The 26,204-nt window shown below is 35.9% G+C and overlaps 1 protein-coding gene and 1 non-coding gene across 2 annotated transcripts in view; one reads left to right on the top strand and one right to left on the bottom strand.

Moving 5' to 3' along the window:
- ADAM9 (ADAM metallopeptidase domain 9) overlaps positions 1–26,204 on the bottom strand; it is a 187,539-nt gene that overhangs the window by 57,421 nt on the left and 103,914 nt on the right. The window contains exon 15 of the mRNA XM_004446430.4: positions 12,991–13,096. Coding sequence (XP_004446487.1) covers positions 12,991–13,096 — 106 coding nt within the window. The remainder of the gene's footprint in view (positions 1–12,990; positions 13,097–26,204) is intronic.
- LOC111766830 (U6 spliceosomal RNA) lies at positions 10,106–10,211 on the top strand. The gene has a single exon (XR_002798823.1). It is a non-coding gene; the product is annotated as a U6 spliceosomal RNA (small nuclear RNA).

Below are 26,204 nucleotides of genomic sequence, written 5' to 3'. Positions count from 1 at the left end.
GGATCTCAAAAATCAATCACAAGTAAAGAGACTGAAACAAACAAACAGCTCCCCAAAATAAAAAGCCCAAGACCAGACAGTTTCACAGGTGAGTTCTACCAAGCATTCAAAGAAGATTTAATGCAAATCCTACTCAATCCTTCCAAAAAATGGAACAAGAAGGGACACTACAAACTCATTCTATGAAGCCAATATCACCCTAATACCAAAGCCAAATAAAGATATTACAAAAAAAAGAAAATCACAGAACCATTTCTCAAACGAATACAGATGCAAAAACCCTCAATAAAATACTTGCTAATCGAATCCAGCAACACATTAAAAGAATTATACATCATGATCAAGTAGGTTTTATACCAGGCATGCAAGGCTGGTTTAACACAAGAAAATCAATCAGCATAATACACCACATTAATAAAACAAAGAAGAAAAATCACACGATCTTATCAATTAATGCAGAAAAGGCACTTGACAAAATACAGCATCCTTTCTTGACAAAAATACTACAAAAAATAGGAATTGAAGGAAACTTTCTCAACATGATAAAGGCCATATATGAAAAACCCACAGCTAAAATTCTACTTAATGGTGAAAGACTGAAAGCTTTCCTGTTGAGATCAGGGCAAGACAAGGATGCCCACTTTCACCAATGTTGTTGAATATAGTGCTAGAGGTTCTAGCTGGAGCAATCAGGCAAGAAAAAGAAATAAAAGGCATCCAAATCAGAAAGGAAGAATTAAAACTTTCACTATTCACAGATGATATGATCACATATATAGAAAATCCTGAAAAATCTACAACAAAGCTGCTAGAGCTAATAACTGATTTCAGTAGTGTCAGGATAGAAGATCAACATGCAAAAATCCTTATTTCTATATACCAATAATGCACAATATGAGGAGGAAGTCAGGGAAAAAATTCCATTTACAATAGCATTAAAAAAATCAAATATTTAGGAATAAACTTAACCAAGGATGCAAAGCACTTGTATTCAGAAAACTATCATGCATTGTTAAAAGAAATAAAAAAAGACCTAAATAATTGGAAGAACATTCCATGCTCATGGGTTGGTAGACTAAAAATCATTAAGATGTCATTTCTACCCAAATTGATACACAGATTCAATGAAATCCCAATAAAAATTCCACCATCACTTTTTAAGCAAATGGAAAACACAATTATCAAATTCATCTGGAAGGGTAAGAGGCCCGGAATAGCCAGAAACATCTTGAAAAGGAAAAGTGAATTTGGAGGACTCTCATTTTCAGATTTTAAATCATATTACCTAGCTACAGTGGTAAAACAGCATGGTACTGGCATAAAGATAGACATATAGAACAATGGAACCAAATTGATGGTTCAGAAACAGACCCTCCCATCTACTGCCAAATGATTTTTGACAAGCCTGTCAACCCTACCCAGTTGGGGCAGAACAATTTATTCAATAAATGGTGTTGGGAGAACTGGATATCCATAGCCAAAAAAAAGAAAGAAGGCCCCTACGTCACACCTTATACAAAAATTAACTCAAAATGGATTAAAGACCTAAATATAAAAGGAAGTACAATAAAGTTCCTAGAAGAAAATGTAGGGAAACATCTTCAAGACCTGGTGGTAGCTGGTGGATTCCTAAAACTTATACCAAAAGCACTTGCAATGAAAGAAAACATAGATAAATGGGACCTGCTCAAACTTAAAACACTTCTGTGATTCAAAGGACTTCACCAGAAGGTGAAAAGGCAGCCCAGTCAATGGAAGAAATATTTGGAAACCACTTATCTGATAAGGGTTTGGTATCCATTCTATATAAAGAGATCATACAACTCAACAATAAAAGAGCAAGCAATCCAACTGAAAAATGGGCAAAAGATTTAAATAGACATTTCTCCAAAGAGGAAATGCAAATGGCCAAAAAGCGCATGAAAAAAAGTTCCATATCACTAGCTTTAAGGAAATGCAAATTAAAACGAGATACCACACAGAATGGCCATTATTAAAAAACAGACAACAATAAGTGCTGGAGAGGATGTGGAAAAATAGGAACACTTCTTCACTGTTGGTGGCAGTGTAAAATGGTACAGTCTCTGTGGAAGACAGTTTGGCAGCTCCTCTAAATACAGAACTGCCACATGATCCCACAATTCCTCTACTAAGAATATATCCAGAAGAACTAAAAACTACAACATGAACAGACATCTGCACACTGACGTTCATAGCAGCGCTATTCACAGTTGCCAAAAGATGGAAACAACCCAAGTGTCCATCCACCAATGAATGGATAAACAAAATATGGTATATACATACAATAGAATACTCTGCTGCAGTAAGAAGAAATGAAATTGGGACACATGTGATAATATAGATAAGTCTTGAAGGCATTATACTAAGTAAACCAGACACAAAAGGAAAAATATTGCATGGTCTCATTAATATGAAGTAAATATGAATAATAAACACATGGAATTAAAACCTAGAGTACAGGTTATTAGGAGATAAGAGGAGGGTGGCGAAGAACTACTGATGCTTAATGGATGTAGAAGTTTTAATTAACTTGACTGTAACAGTATGGAAATGGATAGAGTTGATGGTATCACATTTTAGTGAGTAGCCAACTGGTTTAGAAATGCAACTGTGGCTAAAAAAGGTAGTCTAGGGAAGTAAATGTCAATAGAAAGAAAGCTAAAGAATAAACCCAGAGGTAGATGAGGATAGTGGTTAAGGATGCAACTGCAAGAGAGTCCTGTGAACTAGAGGAGATGTACATCACTATTGCAGGGTAGTGGGAATATGGAGAAGCATGGGAAAACTACAACTGGTGTGACCTATTGACTGTGGTTAACAGCAATACTATAATATTCTTGCATCAATGGAGAGCTGTACTGTGTTGATAATCGAGGTGTATGGAAAAAGTGCGCCAAATGTATGCCATGGGCCATGATTGGTGGTAATAGTTGATGATATTATCTCATAATCTGTAACAAATTATCTACTGTGGAGTGGTGTTGTATGGGAAATCTATACATCTGTATGATTGTTTTGCAAGTTTACAACATCTGTAACAAAAATAAATTTTAAAAAACATAGTGTGAGTTGGGGGAAAAATACACGAAATGTAAGATAAGAACTAAAGTTGGTAGTAATATTTTGATGATGCTCTTGCATAGTATATAACTAATGTTTCACAGCAATGTAAACTGTTGGCGGAGGGGTGATGTATGAGACCCCTGTGTGATGTTATGTATGTTTACTTTGTAAGGTCACAATCTTTACTATACACTTATTGTTTATGTATGTTCAAGTATGAAAGATATACTTCAATAAAAAAAATTTTTAATTAAAAAAAAGAGGAATAGATCAAGACATTCCCAGATAAACAAAAGCTAAGGGAATTTTTCACCACTAAACCTGCCCTACAAACATGCCAAAGGAAGTTCCTCAGACTGAAAGGAAAGGACACTGGACAGTGGATCTAGGCAGTATAAAGAAATAAATACCTATGGTAAAGGAAACTCTATAGGTAATTATAAATAATGGTACTATTGTGTTGCATTGTATATTATGTAATTCCACTTGCTTCATACAGGTACAAAAATGCAAATACGTAAAAGGTATCATAAATTGATGGATGTGGACATACAATGTACAAAGATAATTTATAACAAGCATAAAAATGTGGGGAAACGGGTATAGGAACAGTGTAATATGTGTACGCTATTCAAAATTTGTCAGTATCAAATCAAATATGATGGTTACAGATTTAGGATGTTAAATTTTAACCCATTGGTAACTACAAAGAAAATATAAGAAAAATATATTCAGAAGGAATTAAGAAAGGTCTTAAAATGGTACAATACCAAAAGCCAAATAAATATAGAAGTAGATATCAATGGAAGAATTGACATGCAAAAATGGTATAATACTTACAAATACAAAATAGCAAAATGGGTAAAGAAAGTCCTCAATTATCAGTAGTGACTTTAAATGTAAACAGATTAAACTACCCAGTCAAAAGGCAGAGATTGGCAAAATGGATTAAAAACAAAAAATGCATGACCCAACTATACGCTATCAGCAAGAGACTAACCTTGAATTCAATGGCATAAGTAAGCTGAAGTGAAAGAATGGGGGGGCGGGGGGAGAGGGGACTTTACAATGTAAGTAAATAACCAGAAAGAGAGCTAGGGTAGCTATATTAATATTAGACAGAATAGACTTTAAGTCAAAAAAAGTTACAAGGAGAAAAGAGGGTCACTGTATACTGAAAAAGGGGTCAAAGAAATAAGAAAACATAAATATAAAGCACCTAACAGCAGAACCACAAGTATATGAAGCAAATACAGATTGATTTGAAGGGAGAAATAGACAGCTCTATATTACTAGTAGGAGATTTCAATACACCACGTTCAAAAATTGATACTCACCTAGACAGAAGATCAACAAGGAAAACAGAAGACTTGAAAGATACTTTAAAACACCTAGACCTAACTAAGAGACATATATATATAACAGTAAACTCAACAGTAGCAGAATACACATTCCTCTCTAGTGCACATGAATCATACTCATGGACAGACCATGTTAGGTGACAAAGCAAGTCTCAATAAATTCAAAAATATTGAAATAATACAATATATCTTCTTTTACCACAATGGAATGAAGCTAGAAATCAATTAACACAGGCAGAAACAGAAAATTCAAATATATAATTAAGCCATGTACTCGTAAACTATCTATGGGTCAAAGAAGAAATCACAAGGGAAACTGATAAATGCGTAAGAATTTTAAAAATAGCATCAATGAAACCAAAACTTGGTTCTTTGAAAAGATCAAAAAATTCTACAAACCTTTAGCTAGACTGACAAAGGAAAAAGAGAAGACACAAATAACTAAAATCAAAAATGAAAAGGGAGACATTACTACTGACACCTCAAAAATAAAAAGAACTATAATAGGATACTATGAATAACTGTACGCCAGTAAACTGGATAACCTGGATGAAATGTACAAATTCCTAGAAGCACACAACCTACACTGATTCAAGATGATCTCAACCCACTAATAACTACTAAAGAGTTTGAATCAGTGGTCCAAAACCTCCAAAGAAAAGCTCAGATGGCTTCACAAGGGGACTTTATAACACTTACCCTCTCAAAGACTTCCAAAAAATTTGAAGAGGAGGGAAGAACTCCTAATTTTATGAGACCACAATCACCCTCATACCAAGCCAAATAAAGATATCACAAGAAAAGAAAATGATATACCAATATCCTTATAAATACAGATGGAAAAATCCTCAACAAAATACTAGCAAACTGCGTTAAATAGCACATCAAACAAAATTATACAAATGATCAAGTGGGATCCATCCCAGGTTTGCAAGGGTGCATCAACATAAGAAAATCAATAAATGTAAAACATCACATTAACAGAATGAAGAGGGGAAAAAACCAACACATAATCATTTCAATTGATGTTAAAAAGGCATGTGACAGGGAAGTGGCTGTGGCTCAATCAATTGGGCTTCCATCTACCATATGGGAGGCCCTGGGTTTGCGTCTCACAGCCTCCTTGTGAACGCAAGCTGGCCCACGCCTGCGGACAGCTGAAGGCCCGTGCCCGCAGAGAGCTGGCGCAGCAAGATGATGCAACAAAAGGAGACAAGCAGACACAGAATAATGCGCAACAAATGAACACAGAGAGCAGACAGCAAGCAAGCCATGGGGGGGAGGGGGGAGGGAGGGAGGGATGGACAGATAGATATAGATAGATAAATAGATAGATAGATAGATAGATAGATAGATAGATAGATAGACAGATAGATAGATAGATAGATAGATAGATAGATAGATAGATAGATAGATAGATAGATAGATAAAGATAGATAGAATAAAATCTTAAAAAAAAAAAAGGCATGTGACACAATCCAGCACCCTTCCCTGATAAAACACTTAAAACACTGGGAATAGACAGAAACTTCAAAGTGATAAGAGTCATCTACGAAAAACCCATTGCTAACATCATGCTCAATGGTGACTGACTAAGAGCATTCCCTCTAATATTAGGAACAAGGTTGTTATTCAACACTGAACTAGAACTTCTAGCTAGAGCAATTAGGCAAGAGAAAGAAATAAAAGGCAACCAAATTGGAAAAGAAGTAAAACTTTCCCTATCTGCAGATGACATAATCCTATATGCAGAAAATCCTGAAAAATCTACAACAAAGCTCCTAGAGCCAATAAATGAATTCAGTAAAGTGGTGGCATACAATACCAACACCCAAAATTCAGTAATGTTTCTACATATAAATATGAACTATCAAAAGAAGAAATTGAGGGAATTGCAGGAACATGGTGTCAGATTAGGCACATAAGGCTCAGCCCTCACAAAAACAACAGAGAAAGAGTCAAAGCCTGCCCCAGGGACCTACTTTGTGGGTTAGCAGACCAAAAGAGTGCTTCTCAATTCCCAGGAGGGTGAGGGACAGAGAGAAGAAGAAGCCAAACAACAAAGTGTGAGTTATTAAACCTCCCAGCTGCCAGGAAGGGCTCCCACACCCTGTCCTCCCCATATATTCAGCAGGGGTAAAACCCCCTGGCTCATTTCAGCTGACCTAAAGGGGAGCAGACAGTAAAAGGGACAGGGAGTTGAAGGGCTTTTCTTCAGTGAATTTGGCCAGTGGAACCCACTTTGAACCTAGGCTCTGGCAGGATAAAAACAAAGGAACACCAAGAGACATATACCTCCATGGAAAGGTGTGCCAATGTGTGCCATCAAATGGCCGGTCTGGAAATTACATGGACAGAAAACTGCTTTTATAGCTCTCTTTTCCCTACCCCTGGGAGAAAGTCTGTGCCCCACTAGTGAGTCCCTAGCACAATTTTGGCAACTTAAGTGGGGCAATGTTAAAGACTTAGGATAGGTTAAACCAAATATCAAAGATCTTTGAAAAAACAAAAACAATAGGCAAGAGAAAAAAAATTGTCCATTAGAGAAAATTCACCAATATATCAGATGGCTAAACATTAGCCAAAAATTACAAGCCATACTAGGAAACCAGAAGAGATGGCCCAGCCAAAGGAACAAACCAAACATCCTGAAGTGATTCAGGATTTAAGATAATTAATCAATGATAATCACATAACTCTCCTAAATCATTTTAAAGAATTGAAAGAAAATATGACTAAAGAGATAAAGGATATTAAGAAGACAATGGGTGAGCATAAAGAACAATTTTAAAGTCTGCACAGTAAAGTAACAGACCTTATGGGAATGAAAGACATGATGGATGAGATTAAAAATACATTAGAGGCACATAAGAGTACATTTGAACTGCTTGAAGACAGAATTAGTGACTCTGAAGACAAAACATCTGAAATGGAAAAGAGAGGAGAAATAGAAAGAGAAAAAAATGGGAAAAACAGAACAGGCTCTCAAGAAATTGAATGACAACACAAAACACAAAAACGTATGCATTATCGGTGTCCCAGAAGGAAAAGAAAATGGAGAAGGGACAGAAAGAATATTTGAGGAAATAATGACTCTTATGATAAACATAAATATCAATATCAATTCCCTACTCTTATAACAAACATAAATATCAATATCAAAGAAGGAAACATACCCCAACAAAACAAACAGACCTATCCAAGATACCTACTATTCAGAATGACAAATATCAGAGATAAAGAGAAGATTCTGAAAGCAGCAAGAGAAGAGCAAAGCATCACATACAAAAGAAACTCAATAAGTTTAAATGCCAACCTCTCATCAGAAACCATGAAGGAGAGAAGAAAGTGGTATGACGTATTTAAGGTATTGAAAGAGGAAAACTGCCAGCCAAGAATTCTATATCTGGCAAAGTTGTCCTTCAAAAATGAAGGGGAGTTCAAAGTCTTCACAGATAAATAAAAACTGATAGAATATTTACCAAAAGACCAGAATTACAAGAGAGACTAAAGGGAGTACTGCAGCCTGAAAGGAAAAAACAAGGATGAGAGGGAAGCAGACTTGGCCCAATGGATAGGGTGTCCGCCTACCACATAGGAGAGCTGCGGTTCAAACCCCGGGCCTCCTTGACCTGTGTGGAGCTGGCCCATGCACAGTGGTGATGCGCGCAAGGATTGCCCTGCCATGTAGGGGTGTCCCCCGCGTAGGAGAGCCCCACGTGCAAGGAGTGTGCCCCATAAGGAGAGCTGCCCAGTGCAAAAGAAAGTGCAGCCTGCCCAAGAATGGCGCTGCACACATGGAGAGCTGACACAACAAGATGACGCAACAAAAAGAAACACAGATTCCCGGTGCTGCTGATAAGGATAGAAGCGGTCACAGAAGAACACACAGCAAATGGACACAGAGAGCAGACAACTGGGGGGTGGGGGGGTGAGGGGGAAAATTAATTAAAAAATAAATCTTTAAAAAATAACAAACAAGGGTGAGAGACTTGGAGAAGAGTGCAAAAATGAATAATATTAGAAAGAGTAAAAAGACATAGTATAGTAAGATATGACAAGATAAAGTCAAGGGTCAAAATCAATGAAGTAAATGCCTTCACAGTTATAACACTGAATGTTAATGGACTGAACTCCCCAATCAAAAGATACAGACTGATAGAATGAATTAAAAAATGAGCCATCTATATGTTGTCCACAAGCCTCACCTAAGACGTAAAGACACAACCAGGTTAAAAGTTAAGGGCTAGAAAAATATATTCCATGCAAATAGTAACCAACAAAGAGCTGGAGTAGCAATATTAATATTGGACAAAATATTAATAGATTTTATATGCAAAACTAATATAAGGGATGAAGAAGGTCATTATACTATATATTAATAAAAGGAGCAATTCACCAAGAAGAAATAACTATTCTAAATATATATGCATCTAACTTCAGCACATAAATGTAAAGGACTTGACAACAGAAACTACAAGACATTGCTAAGAGAAATCAAAGAAGATCTAAATAAATGGAAGGACATTCTTTGCTCATAGATTGGAAGATTAAATATCATGAAGATGTCAGTTCTACCCAAATTGAATAATAGATTCAATGCACTACCAATAAAAATTCCAACAGCCTACTATACAGAAATAGAAAAGGCAATTACCAAATTTATTTGGAAGGAAAGTGCACCCAAATAGCCAAATGCATCCTAAGAAAGAAGAGTGATGTGGAGGGACTTTCACTGCCTGACCTTGAAACATATTACAAAGCTAAATATTGTTAAGATGTTAATTTAACCCAAAGCAATTTACAGATTCAACACAAACCAAATCAAAATTCCAAAAAATCTCTTGGCAGAAATAGAATGAATAGTCAAAGCTATCTTGAAAAATAAGAATAAAGATGAAGGACTCACACTTCCCAAACTTGAAACTTATTCCAAAGCCACAGGAATCAAAACTGCATGGTACTATAGCATGATACTAATACAAGGACATACAGATCAATGGAACTGAATTGAGAGTTCAGAAATCAACTTTCACATTTATGGTCAAATGATTTTTGACAAGGGTGCAAAGACCACTCATTTGAGAAAGAAGAGTCTCTTCAAAAATAGGATTTCCAAGTGCAAAGAATGATGGTGGACCTCTACTTCACATAATACACAAAAATAAATTTAAAATCAGTCAAAGACCTAAATATAAGTACCAGAAGTACAGAAAATAAAAAATATAATTTTAAATAAAATTTTAAAACTCCTAGAAGAAAATGTCGGGAACCATCTTCAGGACCATGTGTGAAGCAATGGTTTCTTAAGACCTTATACCCAAAGCACAAGCAACAATAGAAGAAAAAAAAGATAAATGGGGACTTTATAAAAATTAAAAACTGTTGAGCATCAAAGGACTTTACCATGAAAGCAAAAAAACAGCCTACAAAATAGACCAAAATATTTTGTAAATTACTATTTGATAAAGGCTTAATGTCCAGAATATATAAAGAAATTCTACACCTCAACAATAAAAAGACAAACAATCCAACTTAAAAAATGGGCAACAAATTGATAGACATTTCTCTAAGGAAAACATACAAATGGTCAAGGAGTACATGAAAAGATGTTCAACATCACTAGCTATCAAAGAAATGTAAATCAAACCACAATGAGAGTGCTCGCTTTGCAGTACAAACACTAAAACTGGAACAATAAAGAGAAGATTAGCATGGCTCCTGCACAAGAATGACAGGCAAATTTATGAAGCATTCCTTATTTTTACTGTTGGTGGAAATTTAAAATGGTATAACCTCTGTGGAAGACAGTTTGGTGGTTCCTCAGGAAACAAAATATAGAACTGCCATAGACCTGGCAAGCCCTCTACTAGGAATATATCCAGAAACACTGAAAACAGTGACATGAACAGACATTTGCACACCAATGTTCACAGCGGCATTATCTACAATTGGCAAAAAATGGAAATAACCCAAGTGTCCATCAACCAATGAATGGATAAACAAAACGTGGTATATACATATGACAGAAATTGGGACACATATGATAACATGGATGAACCTTGAGGACATTATGCTAAGTAAAATAAGACACAAATGGATAAATATTGTATGGTCTCACTAATATAAACTAAATACAAAGAATAAACACATGGAGTTAAAACCTAGACTGTAAGTTACTAGGTGGTAAAATGAGGACTAAGAAGGGGTACTGATCCTTAATGTATGTAGAATTTTTAATTAGCTTGACTGTGAAAGTATGGAAATGGATAGTTGATGGTAACACATTATTGTGAGTATAACTAACACATCTGGTTTATAAATGGGATTGTGGCTGAAAGGCATAGTCTAGGGATGTAAATGTCAGTGGAAAGAAAGACAGAATAATCTAGGAACTGAATAACATAGTGAACCCAGAGGTGGATGATGAAGGTGGTTAATAATACAAATAACAAGAAGATTCTTCTAGCAACTACAACAAATGTAAGTCACTATTACAAACTGGTAAAAATACAGTAATGCATGGGAAAAATACAATTAATGCAAATTATGGACAATAATTAATAGCAATATTGTAATATTCTTGCATCATCAAAGAAAGTACTATAGCAACACTAAGGGATATGGGATTTTTTATTTTGGACTAAGGAAAATGTACAAAGGTTTACTCAAGAGCTTGAGTGTACAACTCTGTGATGAAAGTAAGGGCCACTGAGTATACTACTTTGGACAGAATGTATAAGGCATGTGACTGTGTAATACAGTAAACCATGAGGTGGAGGGTGGACTATGGTTAACAGTACAACTATGACAGTGTTCTCTCATGAACTATAACAAATGTACAATACTAATACATAGCATTAATAAGAGGGGGTAGGGAAAACGGACTTGGCTCAGTGGTTAGGGCGTCCGTCTACCATATGGGAGGTCCGCGGTTCGAGCCCCGGGCCTCCTTGACCCGTGTGGAGCTGGCCCATGTGCAATGCGCAGTGCTGATGCACACAGGGAGTGCCCTGCCACGCAGGGGTGTCCCCTGCGTGGGGGAGCCCATGTGCAAGGAGTGCACCCGTAAGGAGAGCCGCCAGCGCGAAAAGAAAGTGCAGCCTGCCCAGGAATGGCGCCACCCACACTTCCTGTGCCACAGTGGACAAAGAAACAAGATGCAGCAAATAGATACAGAGAACAGACAACCGGGGAAAGGGGGGGGTGTGTGGAATTAAATAAATAAATAAATCTTAAAAAAAAAAAAAAATAAGAGGGGGTATATGGAAAAAATATACCAAGTGTATGCTATGGGCCATAGTATTAAGTCTGATCATGTTCTTTGGTAATCTGTAACAAATTTTTATTTCTGCACATTATGCATGATTGTTTTTTAAGCTCACAACTTTAATAAAAATTTTTTTTAAAAACAACAAGAGACCACATCACATCCACTAGAATGACTACCATTAAAAATTAGAAAATAAGATGTAGAAGATGTAAAGAAATAGGAACACTCGTTCATTTTGGGGAGTGTAAAATGGTGCAGCCTCTGTGAAAAACCATTTGGCAGTTCCTCAGAAAGTTCAGTATAAAATTATCATGTGACATGGCAATCCCTCTACTAGTATATGTACTCCAAATAATTGAAATCAGGAACTCGAGCAGATATTTGCATACCAACATTCATAGCAGCATTATTCACAACTGCCAAAAGATGGAAGAAACCCAAGAGTCCATTAACTGATAAATGGATAAAGAAAATACAATGGAGTATTATACAGTCATAAAAAGGAATATAGTTCTGATATTAAACAACATGAATGAACCTTGAAGACATCAAATTGAGTGAAATAAGCCAAACACAAAAGGGCAAATATTATATGACCTCACTGATATGAAATAATTAGAAAAAGCAAACTCAGAATCAGAATCTAGAATCTGGGTTACCAAGGGACAGAGTGGGAGTAGGGAATGAGGAGTTAATACTTTCTTTCTGGGTTGAGCATAAAGTTTTGGTAATGAATAGTGGTAATGATAGCACAACATTGTGAATGAAATTAAAAGCAATGAATTATATATGTGAATGTGGTCAAAAGTAGAAATATTAGGTTGTTAAAATTTTTTTAAAGAAGAACATAGGACTTCACAACACAACGAACCCTTTTGTAAATGATGGACTATAATTAATAGTACAATTATAGAAATGTTCTTTCTTGAATTTTAACAAATGTACCACACTAATCCAAACTGTTAAAAGAGGGTGGTATATGGGAACACTATATTTTATGCATGATTTTTCTGTTAACTTACAACTTCTCTAGTTAAAAGAAAAGAAGAAAAAAAAAAAACATTACATTTTAGACAGTTAATGTTTTAGAAAAGGGATGAATTATTTTACTATTCTGGTAACACCATAGTCTCTCTGGAGCTTTTCAAATTTTAAGTTTGAAAAGTTAGTTATTTATGGGGGAACAAGTCAGCAGTCACAAATAGTGATAAAGATTCTGGAGATAACTGTCTCATAATTTTCCTATTACTTCAAAACCTCACCTCTACTTACCCAGTGGCACACTTCTTATATTCATTGCCAGAGAAACCACAATTGCCAAATCTGTCACCTTTAGAATTCACATCAATGAAACAATCTCTTGGAGCAGCCTTGGCTTCTGTAAAAATAAAAATAAAAATAGAAAAGTAATGGCCATTTAATTCAGAAATAAAATATTCCGTGACTGTCCAAACACCTGGATGAACTGCTTCAACACCTCAGAAAAAGTTTCAACCTTACAGACAAAACATTTTTGGTTCACCTGTATACCTAACAACAAAATATAAAAGTAATGTTTAGATGATTAGAATGTACTTAAAAGCCTGGAATCAAAACCTCATGCCTTAAAAGAAATGAAATTATAAATAAATTAGCACCATACACAGTATGGCACCATTTTCCACATAATCATTCTAATGGCTCTAGATATACCACTGGTTAGATCAGTCTGGGAAAGTTTGATGAAAACACTGTCAGCTAATATATATATATTTTAATTTATTGTATATGGATACTTACTTTAGGTATTCCTACCAATCAGATGGGTTGACCACCATGAGAAACAACAATCCATTCTTGCTTTTTATATACTTTATATATGTGTCACTTAATATTCAATTTTTTCACTTAATTTTACACTCCTAGAAATATCTTATATGGAAATATTAATAAGCCAAAATGCCAGCACTTCATCTTTAATAAAGAAAATGCACTCGCCTATCTGCACATCTGGTATGCATTGTTTCAATGAAACAATTGTTTCATTTGAAAAAAGAAATGGATACAGGGTGAAAGGAGTTGGAGCAAAACAGAGGTAGAGGATGAAGTAGTATAAAAAATGAACACCAAATACCTGTACAGGATAAATGTTACATAACAGTATCTTAGCAAAGCCCATTCTACTGAACAGAACCAGCTATAAAAATTCTAGATAATCTACAAAGAAAAAAACAACTCTGGTTGTCCTAGTCCTAGACTTTTTTGCAGGCTTCTATGAAGACAGTGTCTTTGCTAAATTATAGTATTTATTTTATCAATATACCTATCTGTAATTATTTTCTGGTTTGGAATAATGTAACTAATCTCAAAAAATATATCAGAAGTAAAAAGAACTTCACCATCCTATACCATGACCTGGATAACTAACTGTACCACTTACATCTTGGAGGGTCTTCAGTCCCTATCTGACCCCATCATAAGATAAGGAGTACAACAGAAACTGCAACAGAAACTGGGGACAGCAGAAGTCTCACCACAACTACTACATGGCAGCTACTTAATATCCTTTCTCTACTCCTTCAAAACTATCTTCCACAATTGTTGCCAAAGAAATCCCAAAAGATAACCTTATCATGTCACTTTCACATAAAAATCCTTCAATGTTTCCCCATTGTGTAGCGCAGAAAATCTGAACCTGAAACCCATGACCCAAAAAAGGTTACCATTAGCAACCTGGAGGAGATGGGCCAAATTCCTAGAAAAAATCCAATGCTGACTTCTAGTCTTGCCTCATCAATTCTCATTCCCAAAAGGGCCTATTTATACTGCTCTATTTATACTGAAGTTCTGGTAGCAGGTACTCTGCCCTATTAAAGTCAAAATTTCCCATCAAATAATTTCACAAAAGGAATCATTTGAATGCCATCTTCTTTCAGCAGACTACTAGAACAGAACAGACAATCCAGAAATAGGTCCAAATATATATGACACTTTGGTATGTTAATAAAAGTATTATTTCAAATCAGTAGAAAAACTGGGTTGTTCAATAAACCCACCCAAAATCAAAGACATAAATATATAATATTAAATCATAAGATAGTAAAAGACCAATTATGAACTCTGAGGTACGGAAAATGATTTCTAAGCATGACACCAAAGGCAGAAACCATGAGTTAAAAGTTAAATGAGAAAGAAATTTAATTATTTCAAGAAAACAAAAACAAAATTAAAAGACAAGAATCAAAATGGGAGGAGGTAGGAGGAGATAATGTTTGTAACATATGAAAAATGGTCAATATCCCAAAGTTAAAAAAATTTGTAAAATAACAATAAGGAATAAATAGCTCAATAGAAAAATGTACAAAGAACAGGAACAGAAAAGATGTAAAAAAAATATATAAATGACCAATATAAATATGAAATAAAACACTCAAATCCACCAAAAATTAAATTGTATATTTTTACATTACAAAATATATTGTGTTCTATGTTTAATAAATGAAGAACTTTTTTAACTTAAACACTCAGTGTTGGAAATATTTGAAGAAGAGAAGACACTCATGCACAGCTAATAAGAGCAGAAAATGGTACAATATTTCTGGAGATTCTCTAGAAATATTCCTCAAAACCATTAAAGAACATAAACTTTAATGCAGCAATTCAGAAGGGAGGGAAGTGGGTGAGGGAAAAGACAACTATATGACTACTCACTATTGAATGCTTCAATAAATGCTTCAAATAAATTCAATAAATGTCATTAAGATGATATTGCAGAAAAATACTTAATGACATGGGAAAGTATTATCATTAATTTTGAAAGGGGGGCAGTTCTTGAAGCAGTATATCAGTATCATCCACTCTTGGATATTACACACACATAAACACACATATACATTTTTTTTAAAAAGCCTAGAAGGAGATTCATCAAATTTTTAACAATGGTTAATTATCAAGAATGTCAAGAATATGGGCAATATTTATTTTCATATTGAAAAGAGTAATGAAAACGTTCTAAAATTGACTAAGGTGATGGCAGTGTAACTCTGATGAAAATGAGAGCCACTGAGTGTACACTTTGAAAGGATTGTACAAAGTATGCAACTTTATCACACAGGGAATCCAGTGATGGAAGAAGGACTGTGGTTAACAGAACAAATATGAGAACAGTCACTCATGAACTATAACAAATACATAATACTAATCTAGGGTGTTAAAATTCGGTAAGTTGGGGAGGGGGGAAAAACCAAATTTAATATACAGGGTATAGTTAGTAGTAATATTCTGACAATGCTCTTTCATAGTTTGTAACAAATGTTTCACAACAATGCAAGGTGGTGGGATGATTCATGGGAGCATTGTAGGATGATATACATGTTTGATTTGTAAGTTCACAATTTTTACTATATACTTATTGTTTATGTGCATGTATGTATGATAAAATTCAATAAAATTTTATAAAAAATATATTTCCAACTTTCTGCTTATCTGGATACTCAATATTTCAAAAACTATGTACTGTTTCCACTTAATAAAACAAATGGAAGTTATTTTCTTTTAGTGCTATCCTTGATTCACTGTTATTGAGATTGTAGTTTTGCTGCTTTTGGTTTGTATGACTTCAGGCAAATAATTTTTTTCATTGATCTCTACCTTACAAGGCTGTTTTAAGGTCCAAATTTGATAAATGTTAATGCCTTCTCCTGAATGTTCCCTTTCAAACTCATTTTTTAAATAAACACTTACTTAGTGTTTGCTATGAATAAGGAATTTGAGAATATATAAGCTAGTGAAGAACTTTCATATCCTACACTCCATAAGATCAAAGGTTCAAAGGTCTAAAAATTACTTATATGTGTCACCTGAACTAACTGCCTATATTTTTTAAAATCAGATTTTATGTAAAAGGTTGGAATATGTGCATTTATTTTCCCTCCCTTCTGAAACTCCACTTAAGTAAATTTATTTTTTTAAATCTGTAAACTCACATAGACAAGAGACCTGGTAGAGGAAATGGTATAAAATTTTAGAAGCTGAAAATCAGATGGTTAAGTGGTAAGTACGCATATCTGAGAAAACTGAATCCCTACACTGGCAGTGGAAAAAACTGTAATCAAACCTATTTACATCACAGAATTATCCAAAGATCAGAGATTGTTAGTACCAGAGACTCTTGATGTAGGTAAAGGTAAGGAGGGCAGATGGCTAAAATAAAGAAGAGTGGCTTAAAATTGACTTAAGAAGCAGTATGATCGGCAGATCTCCCTTCTTTGTGCAGCCAGGTGACTGTCTCTTCTCTACCCTGGCAAAATACTTGAGGTTTATTCTCTAGATAAAGTTTCAGGGCAAAAATGCCAGGCACAGGTATAAGCAGAGAAACTGTTCCCAAATCAAGGGGATTAATTGTACACTTTCCTACACCACACTGAGATACTCCTCCTTATTCCATCCCTTGGCTCCCCACGTACTGACAGTCAGGCCTTCACCTTTCAGGCTGAATATATAACAGCTTACTTAGCAAGGATTCTAGTAAGTCCAAGAGGGAAAAAAAACAAGAGATGTAGACTTTGGCATTTCCCCAAATGACCCTATCACAAGCTTTATCCACAAGTCTAGAGTTACCCATCTGCTTCTTATTCACAGCTCTTGGACCAAGACTACAAGACATCTGAGGAAAACTGCTAATGTTAAAGACAGAAATACAAACCTCAAAAAAGGTAACTTGGAAGAAACAGATTATACAAGGAGAAAAAAAGTTTTTAAAAAAGTCTATCACTAATATACTGAGAGACATGGGAGAGAACCTCTTGCTTAAAATAAAGGAATATAATTTCTTTAAAAAGGGGTGTGAATTACACAGAGCATAAAAGAGACCCTTGAAAACTAAAATTATGGTTTCTGAAATGAAAAATTCAATAAAAGAATTAGAAGATAAAATTTAAGAAATTTCCCAGAAAGTAGGGGCAAATGACAAACAAATGGGAAAAAAAGAAAGAAAAGAGAAGAAAATCCAGGAAATCAAATATCTAGATAACAAGTGATCCAGGGAAAGAAATCATAAAAAAAAAAAAAAAAAGAGGGAAAAATTTCCAAAACCAAAGACATGAAATACACAGCAAAATGGAGGGGAAAAAAAAAAGGTACATCACCTCGAAAAAATGATCTTACAAGCTTTTCCAATAAAGAAAAAAGGCCATATGCAAGAATCAGAATGGCTTTAGGCTTCTCAATAGCAACTCTGGCACCCAGAAGACAATGAAGCAATGGCTTTAAATTTGGGAAGGAAAATGACTTCCATCCCAGCCAAACTACAGATCAAGTATCTAGATAAAAGAAAAACATTTCAGACTTTCACACTTAATTCATTTACACTTTCTAAGGAAAATACTAAAGGAGGTTCTCCATATAAAAAAAGAATAAATCAAGAAAAAGGGAGATATGAGAAATAGTAAACAGGGATTCAAACAGGAGGGAGATAAAGGGACACCTCAGGACGACAACAAAAGGAAATCTTAGGATAAAAGCTGAGTTCTAGATCTGCGGGGCAACCAGGCAAGGTTGAAGGTGATAAGGGGCCTGCTGGTCACATTTCTCCAGAAGGATGAATTTAGTAGAATACCTGATGTGTCTAATCATCTTAGGGTAAGGCAAAAGCAATGGTGAACAGTTGCAGTTCAATTAGTGGCAAGCGCATAAAAAACTAACCAAACGAAAATTAACTCCAGGGAAAACCAAAAGGTAGGAAAGCAATTTTAACTTACTACATAACTCAGCTATGAATACCATTAATATGATCATTATATAACCACTAACACTGACCTAACTAAAATTAAAATGAATCTATACTAGGAGACTGGAGGATGGAAAACGACCATGGGCATGACAGGAATTTACAAAAGCTGAAAAAGTGGAGAAGAAAACTAAATTCTCATGTTTCACATTAAGAAATTAATGCCTACAATGGAAAAATCAAGAAGTAACATTATCAAGAGATTATCTAAATACCTAAAGCTGAAAAAGGTAAAAGTAGGGAATTGTGGGAAGATGGCAGAGTATGGACCTCCATAATTCAGTCCTCCTACCAAAACAGATAGAATGCAGGCAGAAACTGTCTGGAACAAGTGTTTTGAATCCCTGGGGGCCAGAAGAGCACCGTACAGCATCCAGGCAAAAGCTGGAGGAAGAGACTGATAAATTACGGTAAAAACTAGTAAACTGTTCTCTCCACACCACACGGTGGCTACCAGTGCCCAATCCCCACTCTTGTGGCAGGCGGCCACAGGGTCCAGCTCCTGGCTAGCTCACTAGTGACAGAAAGGGACGTAAAAATCCCCTTCCCTAAGACCAGCAGTGGGCATGGCCAATCACTAGGCAAAGTTTTTGATTAGCAAATTAGGACAGCTGGAAGCCCAGCTCTGAGGTCAGTCATTGTTTCAGACTGCCCTGGAAAAAGGCGGGGGCACTCTTCCTTACAACCCACCTGGACAAGGGTGGAGGCAGCAGCCATTGTTTCAAACTCTCCCAGGCAAGAGACACTATGGCAGCCATTGCTTCATCCCTCCTGGAACAGGGGAGGTGGTTTTGGAGACTTAAAGACGCTGCACTTTCTCAGCGAGTGGGAGATAGTTAGTTTAAGGGCTGTATTTCCTGGGCAGGCCAGGAAAGCACAGCTTTAGGGAGCCGTCAGAGAACCTCCTAGCACCCTTCCTAATAAAATCCCCAGAGCACTTCAGAGCCGCTCTGCACACCCGTCATGGTTCACTGGCCTTGCTTTAGCTGGGAAAGAATGATTTGGGAAAGTCCTCTCTGCTGTTGCCCCTCAAGCTAGAACTTGCCCTTCAGAAAAAGCACCTTCAGACAACAAAAGCAGTGTAAGAAACTATAGAGATGGACAGTCTGGGACAAAGGCCTGCCAGCTTCAAATACACAAAAGGAGGTCTATGTCTTGGGAAGCAGGGGGTGACAACCAAACTCCTGTAAACAGGGGATCTCTCAATTAATAAAGAAAAGCCCAGGACAAGACAAGACCTGGAGTCCCAGAAAAAAAGGGAAAACCCTGCTTCCTACATTTGCTTTGACCAGACCTCCCTAGTGCAAGGGCTGAAAATCTCTGTCTTATCACAAGATGGTTATAAAATCAAGAAACAGACATCTCAGAGAATAAATCCAAAAGTTAACATTTTAAAATATTAAAAAGTATAGTATGATATGAATATGGGTGATTGCATATATAAGAATGTTTTTACAAAATATAAATACAAATAAACTAGAGAGAAGAAAATAGAATAGCAGCTATGTACAGCAGGGGAAGCATTAGAGAGATTGACAGGTGATGAGTTTTTTTGGTTGGTTGGGTTTTGTTCGTTATAATTATTATTATTATTACTGGAATAATGAAAATGCAATAAAAATAACTGAAGAGATGAATGCACAAGTATGTGATTATACTGAATACCACTGACTATATACTTTGGATGGATTTATGCTTTATTAATATGTACCAATAAAATTGATTTGTTAAAAAAAATGTATAGTATGTGGCAAAAGCGTACAAGGTAAACAAAGAAACAGGAAATGATGGCCCATCCAAAGAAAGAAGATAAAAATACAGAAAACACCAATGAAGAAGGCAAGAATGTGGACATACCATACAAAGCTTTTAAAAATTGATAGTGAAAACGCTCAAAGATACAAGTAGGTTGAGGCTGAAGGGATGGAAAAACACATACCATGCAAGCAGTAACCAAAAGAGAGCTGGGGTAGCCATACTAACATCAGATAAAGTAGACTTCAAAAACTGTTACATGGGGGGTGGGGAGCCACTACACAGTAATAAAGGGGACAATTCAACAAGATGTAACAATTGTAAATATATACAAAATACACGAAGCAAATACTAACAGATCTGTAGGGAGAAACTGGTAATTCTTCATTAATAGTAGGAGACTTTAATATACCACTCTCAATAATGGATAGAACATCTAGTCAGAAGATCAATAGGTAATTACAATACTTGAATAATACTACAAACTTAACTTGACCTAACAAATATTTATAGAACACTTCACCCAACAAAACCAGAATACACATTCTTCTCTAAGGCACACAGGTAGATATGTTAGGTCACAAAAAGGGTCCCGACAAATTAAAAAATATTGAAATCATATAATGTATATTCTCCAACTACAACAGATAAAGCTAGAAATAAAAGAGGGAGAAACAGAAAATTCACAACTATGTGTAAATTAAACAACACACACTTAAGCAACCAAAGCGGTAAAAGGGAAATCACAAGGGGAATTAGGAAATATCCTGAGGTAAATGAAAACGAAAATACAACATACCAAATCATATGGGATGCAGTGAATGAAATGCTCAGAGGAAAATTTATAGCTCTAAATGTTTACATTAAAAGAAGGAGAAAGACTTCAAATCAGACACTTATCTCAAACTAAAGTTAAAGTGAGCAGAAGGGAAAGAAAAAACAAAGATTAGACTAGAGATGAATAAAATAGAAATAATAATAGAGAAAAACAAAAACAAAACTTGGTTCTTTGACAAGATCAGTTAAATTGACAAACCTTTAGCAAGACTGACAAAGAAAAAAAGAGGACACAAAGGACTAAAGCAGAAATGACCTCACAGATATAAAAAGAACTATAAGAGGACACCACAAACAACTGTATGCCAACAAATGAGATAACTTAGATGAAATGGACAAATTCTTAGGAATACACAAATTATCTACTATGACTCAAGAAGTAGTAAAAGATTGCAACAAACCAATTACAGATAAAGAGATTGAATCAGTCATCAAAAACCTTCCAACAAAGACAAGCCCGGGACCTGATAGCTTCAGAGAAGAATGCTACCAAACATTCCAAGAAGAATTAACTTGAATTTTGTTCAAACCCTAACAAAAAACTGAAGAGGAAGGAATACTGCCTTATTCTATGAGGCCAGCATCACCCTCATACCAAAACCAAATAAAGATTCCACCAGAAAAAAGAAATACAGACCAATATCTTTTATGAATATATATGTGATAATCCTCAATAAAACATTAGCAAACCAAATTCAAGACCATATTAAAAGAACTATATACCAGCATCAAGTAGGATTTATCCCTAGTTGCAAGTTTGATTCTACTCAAGGAAATCAATCAATGTAATACACCATGTTAAGAAAATGAAGGGAAAACAACAGATGATCAATCATCTCAATTGATGCAAAAAAAGACATGATAAAATCCAGAACACCTTCTTATTAAAAATATATATATATAATATTAGGAATAGAAGGAAACTTCCCCTCAATATAATAAAGGACATTTATGAAAAATCCACAGCTAACATCATAGTCCATGACGAAAGACTGAAAGTTTTCTAAGTTGAGGAATAAGACAAGAATGCCCACTGTCATCACTGTTATCCAACACCAAACTAGAAGTACTTGCCAGAGCAAATAGGCAAGAAAAAGAAACAAGGCATTCAGATTGGAAAGGAAGAAGTATAACTTTCTCTATTTGAGGATATGACCCTATCTATAGAAAATCCTGAAAAATCCACAACAAAGTTCTTTGAATTAACTGATGAATTCAGCAAAGTGAGTGATCACAAGTACAAGATGAATACACAAAAATCAGTAGTGTTTCTATATACAAGGAATGAACAATCAGAAGAAATCAAGAAAAAACTCCTGGGTCTGACTTGGGAGAGTAGGCTCACAGCAACCTGGACTTTATCCATCCACTTGGGTAAAAATGCATAATAACAGAGAGGTTGATTCTAGAAGATAAGCTCATGGGCCCTGAGAGCACGAGATGGCGGAAGCAACCCATTGAGAAGGATCTGGGAGGCTTCTTTGAGTAAGTAAAGTGTTTTAGAAAGAACAACTTGGTGACTGGGAATATGGCTTTTTACTGAGCAATTCGACACATAACTATGCTTCAGTTTGGGTGGGCAAACTGATTTGGCTCTGATTGGCTGTGCACTCAGACTTCTCTTGGAAGAGACTTCTGGGAAAAAGGGAAGGAGGCAGAAGCATACTTAAAACCTGTAGCTGCTGATGTTGACATCCAGGAAGGAGAATGAGGACTGAGGAGCAAACAAATTCTAAATTTTCTTAGCTCCTGGAGAAAGAGGAATTTCTGAAAAGAGTATCTTTAGGCAAAATTCCTCACAGCACAAAGCCTTTGCAGCCTCCCTGGCTGATCTATAAACAAAGGCCAGCTGCCCCGTCTGCCTAGATTTGTTGACAGACACAGTGACCCTTAACTATAGCCACAACTTCTGCTGCTCCTGCATCAACCAGTGCTGGGAAATCTATAGGGTATCTTCCCTGTCCCATCTGCCTCCACCACTGCCTTGATGGGAACTTCAGGAAGAAAAGCCAATTCTGTCACATGGCTGATGTTGTGAAGCAACGTCCCACCAGGAGGAGCAAGAGGAAACTGCAGGAAGAGAAACCCCTATGTGAGAAAAACAATCAGATACTAGTTCAGCTCTGTGAGAAAGATCTTGAGTTATTGTGTCCACAGTGCAGATATTCCCATGACCACCAGGATCACCACTTGCCCACTGAGCAAGCTACAGCTAGGGATAGGAAGAGACTCAAAAGTTACACTGAGGGGAGCAGATGTGGCTCAAGCAACTGGGCACTTGCCTCCCACAAGGGAGGACCCAGTTCAGTTCTCAGTGCCTCCTAAAAAAGAAAGAAATGGACAAGCAGACAGAGGACGGACCCATCTCAGGGAGGGGGCGGCGGGGATTAAAAATTACACTGAGCCCCTGAAGAAGCATGTGAAAGATGCTGAAAAGGAAGAAGGTATAGTTTCCTGAAAACCCTGGGAATGCTACAGATGACCTTCTAAGAACAAGAGAGAACACTGAAGTGTTTTCAGCTTCACATGTTTCCCAGAGAAACATTCCTGGAGAACCTGGGCTTTCTGAGAGGAGTTTCTCATACAGAAATTCCTCACCACACTATGGCCTTTGCAGTCACCTTGGCTGACCTACAAGCAGAAGCTAGGTGCCCCATCTGCCTGGATTATGTGAATGACACAGCAACAATTGACTGTCCACATAACCTCTGTTGTTCTTACATCCTCTACTTCTGGGAAGATCTACAGGACATCTTTCCCTGTCCCATCTGTCTCCACCACTCTCCTGATGGAAACTTCAAAAGGAACACCCAATTATACCACATGACTAAAATTAAGAAGCAACTTTCTACCAGAAATAGCAAGAGGAAACATCAGGAAGAGAAACCCCGGTATGAGAAATACAACCTTCTCACTACTCTGTGAGAAGGACCTTAACCTATTGTTCACCCAGTGGTGGGTCTCTCTTGACCACTGGGATCATCACCTGATGCCCTTTGAAAAAGCTACACCCAGTCCCAGAAAGAGCTCAAAAGCTACAGTGAGCTCCTGAAAAAGCAAGTGGAAGATGCTGAAAAGGCATATGAAGCCCAAGTTTCAAAATCAATTGAGTTGAGGCAGAAGGTAGAAAATTGGAAGAAGGAATTATACTCTGAATACAAATAATTTAAGCATTTCTTGGGAAATGAGAGGAAGCAATTCAAAATAGGTTACTAATTGAGTGTTTAAGAAGAATTAACTGAAAACAAAATGCAAAATTTTTATCACTATTCTACACTGAAAAATCTGCTAAGTGAAATAATTGAGAAGTGTGTGTAGGCGGACCAGGATTTACTAACAAGTATGAAAGAATGCACAACATGAGAACCTAAAAATCCTTGCAGCATTTTCATATAAATTAAAAGAAAGAGATTTGCAGTATCCCTCCACAATATTTTGGTCTACAAAAAATGATCATATTTAAGGTAGATCCTAAATCCTCAAACCAGCCCACTCCAATCTTATTATCGTAGAAGATAGGAAAATTGCCACATTTGGGATGACAAAACCAAACGATCTTCTTAATCCAGTCATTTACTTTTTACTCAGCTGTACTGAGATGTAAGGGATTTGATGCTGGAGGACATTTTTGGCAGATATAAGAAAGAGGCACAGGTGAATGGTCTACAGGTGTGTCTAAGTAGTCTTTCCTCATAAATGCTTATCACCCCCAAACAATGGATGCTGGCAAATTCAGCTCTGGACTAGTTCATTTTATACATCATGCTCTGTAAGCATGAGACAAACTGGAGCTTTTTTGGACTATGAGTTGGGAGAGGTTTCATTTTATAATTTGAATTTTAAAATCACATTTGTATACATTCACTGTAATATTTACAGAAAAATTTATTCCCTATTTATTGGACCTTTGTCAAAATCTCTTACAATCAGTATGGACACAGATGAATGGTCAACTACCTGAAAGACCTATTTTGTAAGTTGTAATTTGTTCTTTTGTCCTTGCAGGTTACTCGTAAAAAGTCTGACTCAAAAAAAAAAAAAAAGACAGAAAAAACTCCCATTCACAATAGCAACCAAAAAGAATCAAATATATAGGAATACATCTAACCAAGGCTGTAAAGAACTTGTACACCAAAAACTACAAAACATTGCTAAAGAAGACCTAAATAAATGGGAGGACATCCCGTGTTCATGGATTGGAAGGCTAAATATCATTAAGATGTCAAGCCTACCAAAAGCAATTTACAGATTCAATACAATCCAAATCAAAATTCCAACAATCTTCTTTGCAGAAATGGAAATGCCAATTATTAACTTATATGGGAGACTAAAGGCCTGAAAATACTAAAACCATTTTGAAAAACAAGAATGAAGTTAGAGGACTCACACTTTCCAAAATTAAAACAAAGCCAGAGAAATCAAAACAGCATGGTACTGAAAAAGGACAGACATATAAACCAATGGAATCAAATTGAGAGCTCAGAAATCAACCCTCACATTTATGGCCAAATTATTTTTCACAAATGGGCAAAGACTAAATAACCATTGGAAATAATAGTATCTTCACTATATGGCATTGGGAAAACTGGATCTCTATTTGCCAAAAAAAAAAAAAAAGAGTACCCCTACCTCACACCACATACAACAAATCAATTCAAAATGGATCAACATCTCAAATATAAGAGCTAGAAGTATCCAACTCCAAGAGGAAAATGTACATTACACACAAAGCATTAAGTATCAAAAGAAAAAAGAGATAAAAGGGACCTCATCAAAATGAAAAACTTTCGAGCATCAAAGGACTTTATCATGAAAGTAAATGATAACCTACTCAAGAGGAGAAAATATTCAGAAACCATATATCTGATAAAGGTTTAGTATCCAGTATATATAAAGAAATTCTTCAACTTAACAACAGAAAAACAATCCAATTAAAATTGAACAAACATTTTGGAGACATTTCTCCAAAGATATGCAAATGGCCAGGAAAGCACATGAAAAGATGCTCAACATCATTGGCCATCCGTGAAATGCAAATAAAAATTGCAATGAGATACCATTAGAATGACTGCTATAAAAATAAACAAATAGAAAATAAGTGTTGGAGAGGATGTGGAGAAACAGGAAC

This window comes from Dasypus novemcinctus, chromosome 29 (assembly GCF_030445035.2).
Source record: "Dasypus novemcinctus isolate mDasNov1 chromosome 29, mDasNov1.1.hap2, whole genome shotgun sequence".
Taxonomy (NCBI): domain Eukaryota; kingdom Metazoa; phylum Chordata; class Mammalia; order Cingulata; family Dasypodidae; genus Dasypus; species Dasypus novemcinctus.
This window is presented reverse-complemented; position numbering and strand designations above follow the sequence as displayed.